The sequence below is a fragment of the Raphanus sativus genome, chromosome 2 (assembly GCF_000801105.2).
Source record: "Raphanus sativus cultivar WK10039 chromosome 2, ASM80110v3, whole genome shotgun sequence".
NCBI lineage: Eukaryota > Viridiplantae > Streptophyta > Magnoliopsida > Brassicales > Brassicaceae > Raphanus > Raphanus sativus.
This window is the reverse complement of record NC_079512.1, coordinates 3340919-3348308: the sequence shown is the minus strand read 5'-3', so window position 1 is coordinate 3348308 and position 7390 is coordinate 3340919. Positions and strand designations below refer to the sequence as shown.

At 27.7% G+C, this 7390-nt stretch overlaps 1 protein-coding gene across 1 annotated transcript; it reads left to right on the top strand.

Annotated features, from left to right (window-relative positions):
- The first annotated feature begins 217 nt into the window (after window positions 1-217).
- LOC108843099 (disease resistance protein CHS1) lies at window positions 218-5858 on the top strand. The gene is made up of 2 exons (XM_018616193.2): window positions 218-863; window positions 4497-5858. Exons 1-2 carry the CDS (start codon window positions 394-396, stop codon window positions 5644-5646), a joined length of 1620 nt encoding a protein of 539 aa, XP_018471695.1. The 5' UTR covers window positions 218-393; the 3' UTR covers window positions 5647-5858.
- The last annotated feature ends 1532 nt before the right edge of the window (window positions 5859-7390 follow it).

Here is a 7390-nt window from a genome sequence, read left to right as displayed (position 1 = left end):
CATTACCTGAGTCATCCTATGAAGATCCAAACCTGACGAGATTAACTTGCACCATGTTGTAGATCTCTTATAAATCTTTATTCCGTAATCTGCATAATTGTTTAATAAACCGCTATCTTCGGGACATAAAACCTGGATTTATCTGCAATAAATTGCATAGTCTAGGATTCAAACTCGGATATAGAAGCCTTTAGTGGTTAAGGTGATTTCACATCAACTTTGTTACAGAAAAAAAAAGAAAGGGATATGAACTTTGTCAATAAGCGATATCAAATTTTAATCACCATACAAAGGTACCCTCAATCGTTTCTCAAGTTATCCTCAAATTTTCTTGAATCTTAAGCAATTTCGTAGAGAGAAAAGAAAAATTATAACCACAGTCCTCCAGTTATCATGTATACATCTTCGATATCATCCAACGCAAAAGTGGATGTGTTCATAAATTTCGGAGGAGAAGTTCGTGGGGGATTTCTAAGCCATCTGAGGCATGCGCTTGCTCGACAAAGCATAAAATGTTTTATAGACGACGAAGAGACGGAGAGGACGGAGACAAGGAAGCATGTTCCAGCCAAGGTCCTTCATGCTATCTCGGAGTCTAAAGTAGCAGTGGTTGTGTTATCTGAGAACTATGCCTCCTCTTCCTGGTGTTTAAACGAGCTGGTGGAGATTATGAAGGCAAAATCGATGATGGTTCCGGTCTACTACGAGGTGGATATATCGGATGTCCAATATCTGAAAGGCAGTTTCGGGGAGGATGTAAGGAGGCATGGTCAATCAGAGAATTTGGAGACCATGAAGAAGTGGGAAGCGTGCTTGACCAAATTAACCGACACCAAACCAAATTTTTCTTCTAAATCTTCTTCGTACGTCCTGATTTTTTTTCTGTGATTTTTTTTTGCTTAAAGTTTTTGTGTTGATGTGTTTACGCGGTTATTATTAAGGTGATGATTGTTTCATTGGTTTTTAGATTTTAGTTTTTAGTTTTTGGATTTTGGTTTTTGGTTTTTAGATTTTAGTTTTTAGTTTCTGGTTTTTGATTTTGCAGTAGATTTCAGATTTTTGAAAAACATGAATGATTGTTTTAGATTTTGGTTTTCAGTTTTTGGTTTTTGATTTTAAAATTAATCAAATAAAAACAATTATTAATAGTAAAATATTAATTCTGCAAAAGTAAAATATAAAACACTATTATATAAAACACAGATAAAAATATTTTAAAAAATGAAAATAAAAGATAAAACTATAGTTAATCTCATATAGAAAATTTTGAAAATATATACTTAGTAAAGTTTATAAAAGGGAAATATTCCTAATCTTATTTAATACTAAGTAAAATTAAAAAAATAGAATATATATATATATATATTTAACGTCTATAGGAAATATATTTTATAAGTGTGAAATAGTAAAATAAAATACTAGTTCAAGTCCTACTTCATATTAAGTAAAACCAAAAGAATACAAAATATAACATATAGGTATCAAATAGTAAAAGAAAAAAAAGTATGATTTCTCTAAATAAAGTAAAAAGTTATTAATAAATTTTAATGACTAACTTCAAATAAAAAATAAATAAATTTCTATTATTAATAATTTTAAAAATTAATCTGAATTATTTGTATTTACATCAGTTTATTTTTAGATGTATGTTCCGAAAAAAAGAGCTAGAAATTGCCTAACGTATGTGCTCAGTGTTGGATCATAAGCATTATCTATTTGTACGTATATTTTAAATACCCTACAGCAGTTTTTAGTGGATAAATGATTTTTTATTTGTAATAAGAGTAACACGTTCTAAGCAAAAAACTATAAAAAGTTAGATTTTGGTTTTTACTCAGAAATATACAGTTATTTTAAAAACTAGTTTCCCTGAATTTTAGGGAAACCATTTATCAAAAATCTTGATTGGGTAAAATGTGGTTTTTGAAAAAACAAAATCTAAAAACTATTCCAAAAACTGGAAACAATCAACCTCTAAGTCTGCGTTCTTTAATTAACAATTCAATTGTTTTCAGTTTTTGGATTTTGTTTTTGAAAAACCACTTTTTTACCAATCAAGATTTGGAAAAAAAATGATTTCTTAAAACTTAAGAAAACTAGTTTTTTTAAATAATTATCTAATTCTACACAAAAACAAGAAGCTGTGTTTTCTTAGATTTTTCCCAACGATAATTCAATTTATTTATTTTTTCAAATTTTTAATTTATCATTTTATATTTATCCCATATTTATCTCCTTTTTCAAATCCTACACGGTTGTTTCACCATCATATTATCAACTAAACTGTGCAATAAAGTATTAAAATAAAATAAATTCAAAATAAAATTATAAATTAATCAGAATGACAAACGGTTGATGATTATATTCATGTAGTTTCCAGTTCCACAATAACAATCTTCTTAAAAATTAAACTAGATACTGACCCGCCCTTTTCAAGGGCGGAAATTATTTAAACAAACCTTTCTAATTGTTACTGAGATTAGAATATACAAATTATATAAAACAATAGTGTTTTTTATATATATAGTTTTTGAATAATATTGTTTTGGTTATAAAATATACACATTTTTAAATTAAAACTTGTACAGTGAAACCTCTATAGATTAATAATGTTGGGACTACAACAAAACTATAAAAATTTTAATTTATAGAAGTTATTAATTTATCAATATAATAATTGAACCAAAAATTCAATGTTGGAACTATAAAATTATAATATTTATAAAAAATTAGTGTATATTAATTTATAGAGTATTAATTCAAAGAGTTTATACTGTATATAAACGTTAATATGTGTGAGATTCAAAATTTATAGGTAAATATTTAGACAATGCTTTTAATTGTTACTGAGAAAACGAAAAAAATCAAATAAACTTTAATTCCACAAAAAAATAATGTATTTTTATTATAATATTGTTTGTGGATATATTATATAGTCTTTTATTTTTAGTTTCAAATAAAATGTTAGTTGGTTAAAACCCAATATTTATAAGGCCTAATGTAAATTGGTTTTCATAATCGTATGGCTTTTTATTTGCAAAGCAACACAATTTTAATAATTTTCCAAAGTCCATTAGTTAAACCATTTATAATGTGTATTTCTGTTGGTTTAAATTAAGTTGTTAGTTATGTTGATATATTCAAGAAACCAAACAGATTAAATAGCCAAACACCTACTATTTTAGAGAAGGTCCAAATTTAAATAACAACTTATAAATGGTAGATAAATTTTAGGACCCTAAATTAATATAGTAGATTATTGGAGTTTTTTATAGCTAAATTAGTTTTATTATTATTCTATACTATAACTAACAGTTTTAATAAATTTTATTATAACAGTTAGTTATAAATGTATAGTAGTTATTAAATAGTAATTTCATTTTTATTAAATTCTAGCTATTGCTTTAGAGCAAATTAGCTCAATACCCTAAAATAAGTGGGATACCATAGAATGGGGAGGAGGGAAATGGTAAAGATGGGGTGAGGAAAATTGGTGGGGGGGGGGGGGGGGGAAATATTGTGTATGGAGTGCAAATAAGGTGGATTTTGTGTGTATGGAATACAAATACTCAATACTTTATATGTTAAAATATTTGAATCACATAATTTTATGTATACTTACCATCTTTACAAATTTAATTTCTTATTTTTTTATAAAACATGATTTTTAATTTAACAGGAATAAATGTACTTGAAGATTTAGTTATGTGATATTTTAATTGCAAAAATTTTATTAACTTTTTACCATATTTTAAAAATATAACTATTTTTTTTTTGTTATTTTGTTATAACACATTAGCTATTAATTGGTATTGTTCTGGAGATACAAAATTAAAGTTATTTAAAATATAGCTATTAGTTTTTATTTTATAATTTTTAATACACTTTTAATTTATTTATTTTAGTGATAATAAAAACATTTTTAATGGTTTTGAGAAAAAATATTTTATATTTATAAAATATTTTAGTTTAAAAAAAATCTAAAATTACCATTCAAGCTTTTTTAAGAAACCAAAATCTACAGAAAAAAAGGAAAAACCAAAAACTAAAACCAAAATCTAAAAACAAAAAACCAAAAACTAAAATCTAAAAATCATGCAACAATCATCAGTCTTATTTAATCAAAAAATCATTTGTAAATGGTTATGGTATTGGTTGTTCTCCAGATATAGAAATTTATAATTAAACTATCACTCATTTTGATACAAATCATTTCAATTTCTTTACAAACCAAAGGGTCAAACTAGAGAGAAAAAAATACCATCATTTTTATTTTCCCAAACCAAAGGGTCAAACTAGAGAAATTTATAACTGAACTATCACTCATTTTGATACAAATCATTTTCAATTTGTAAATGGTGATGGTATTTCTTTTTCTCTAGTTTGACCCTTTGGTTTGGGATGAATAAAATCAATTAGATGATAAGAATAAAATAAACATGCTATTTATGCAAGCATAAATAATGGCGTTACTCATGGAACTCAATCATTGACAGGGAGGATGAGGCGAAGCTGGTTCGAGATATTACACGTCACGTTTCTGGTTTGTTGTCAGAATCTCGTCCCCACAAGGAGTTGCTTCGGGGTAAAGCGTGCGAGTCTACTAGTAGGATGACTTCTTGGAGTCGACGAGTCTCTATATCTGGGAAATCCAACAGCCTCATCGCAATGGATCGCCAAACAGACTCAATATATGAAATATTGAAGTTAAAATCTACTAGCGAAGTTCGTGTGATTGGTATTACAGGTGTGGCAGGAATTGGCAAAACGACTATTGCAAGGCATCTTTACAAGAAACTATCTTTGGCTTTCGAAGATCCGTGTTTTTTCGAAGATGAAAGTTCAGGAGCTGGGATTAGCAAATCAAGTAGAGAAGATTATATCGACCAGAAATTATCCGCAGCTTGTCACCAGAATCATTATTCTCTTGAAACCTCGAGGAACTTGCATGATCAAGGCCACGACCTTTCTGCACAGGAAGAGCTACTTTCTCCAGAAAGTCTTAAGCGAAAAGCAACTGAGACACTGCGTTGCAACTTCGGCTCTGGCGATAGCAAAAGGACAAAGATTGGCCACAACCAAACTCTTATCATAGTTGATGACATAGGGATCGAGGAATTAGAGAAGGTCATGGAGGGTGTGAATCGTCTCTGTCCAGGAAGTAGAGTTATAGTAACCACAGAAGACAAGAGTTTGCTCTTATCACGTGGAGTTGAACATGTCTACGAAATGGACTGTCTAAAATACGACGAAGCTCTTGAGCTCTTCAGTGAATGCGCTTTCCAGAAGCAGTATCCTCCAGCAAATTTCGAGCAGCTCTCGGTCCTTGCAGTCGAACTAACCGGCTGTCTTCCTTTGGGCCTTAAATTACTTGGCTCTTTTCTACGTGACAAAACTCAAAAGGAATGGGAATGTGAAATCCAGAGGGTCCAGGCAAGACAAGAAGTAGATTGTGTTAAACTACCAAAGCTTAAAGCACAAGGCAGACCCAAAGAGGGTAAGGAATGCAGAGGCTCGAAACCACAACAGAAAGAAAAGATAAAAGCCATTGCCAAAATATTTATTTCGAAGCTCAATGAACAACGTAAGCACAGCCAGGAAGGCATACCGCATGCTGGCCGAGCAAAGAAGAGTGCGAATCTCTGAGTTCAGAGGCTCGAAACAAAAAAAACATACGCCACTGATTGAAGATTATCCCACAAGGCATACCACATCACCAGGACTTGTTTCTATTGTATATATTGTTTGTATGATATCATGTAAAGCTCAAATAGGTAAACTCATTACCGTTTTATGTATGTTAAACAGCTCCATGCTTTTTCAAGAATATATAAGTAAACTTGTTATTTCGTTCAAAAGAGTGACATATAGTCTTTATAAACACTTTTTAACTGACATCAGCGTAACTATAAACTTTTATTAATTTCTCCACATTTTATGCTCTTATTTTTTGACCATAAATTATTTTTAAATTAATAATTTGTTTTTAATCCAAACACGTTGACATCAATTTATCAAAAATAATTAATGAAAACTACATAACAACTTGAAGAATAAAAAATCATAAGAATAAAAGAGTAATATTCTATATGCTAATTTTTTTTGTCTTTCATCAAACCGACGTCAACAAAAATAAAAGGTAGGAAACTCACATAGTTATTCTTCTATTTTTGTCATAAAACTTAAAATTAGAAAAACTAACAAGAAAAAATGTTAAAACAAACTAAAATTAATAAATAGTAGGTACTAAATATCAAAACATAATAGATTTTACAAACTCAGTTTGAAGAGTAAAATATTGTTATACAATAAAACTTTAGAATAAAGGCATAATATGATTTTAGTTTGATGAAAAATAAATAATTATTTACTTAAATTATATAATATAGTTCAATAATAAATATATTTCAATAGTGGACAAAATGTATAAAGAGAGAAGGAAAATATATATTCACAATATTATTTTTCATATTTTATTAAACGCACACCATGACACCAGCAAAATATATTAAAGTATATTAAACGCACACCATTAAAGGTGAACTTAATGGATTTTTTTTTTTCATTTTTGTCATTAAACTCAAAATTAGAAACCTGAAAACTATTAAAAATATTTTCTCGGTTATAATTTAGAAAAATAATATATTTTCAGGGGTGATTTAGTTGGGATTTAGACCAAATCCCTAATTTATATTTTAACAAAACTTTAATCTATACTTTTGATACTTTTTAACACTATTTTTGCTATTTTTTGCTAATAGAAGATAATTAATAGCTGTTTCCAATTGTTGATATATACTAGATTAAAATATGTTAATTAAATAATTATCTAGCGTTAACAAAAGAGATTAATATCTGCGCATTACGAAGGGTGCATATTGTATATACAAACTATTTTTATGTATTATATCTTATTTTGTGTTCTTTTACATACTATAAAGTAATAAATGTTTATTGAATAATTGAAAAACCAATATCGACTATTACGTATACAACTAAATTGGTGTCATGACAAAAATTAAAACAATCATTCTTGTTATTTACAATAATTTATGTAAATAAATCCAAACAATCATTTTTTCTATTTAATATGGTATATAACTAAATTTAAATGATAATAACATAGATATATACTCTTCTTTTTAAAAAAGGTGGTTGTCTATTAAAAGAGATTTCATACTCATATGGTCTTATGATCATTTTAGCTTTTTATAAATTTGTTTATTCATTAATAACAAAAAAACAGTGTGGAAATTTTAATGATGTTAATAATTAATAGTCACTTTTAAATATTCAAGGTAATTTCAAAATTTACAAATTAATTTATCACTATTTGTTTAATGAAAATTTTAAAGCTAATTTTTTTTTATTTTATTGATGTATAGTTTAA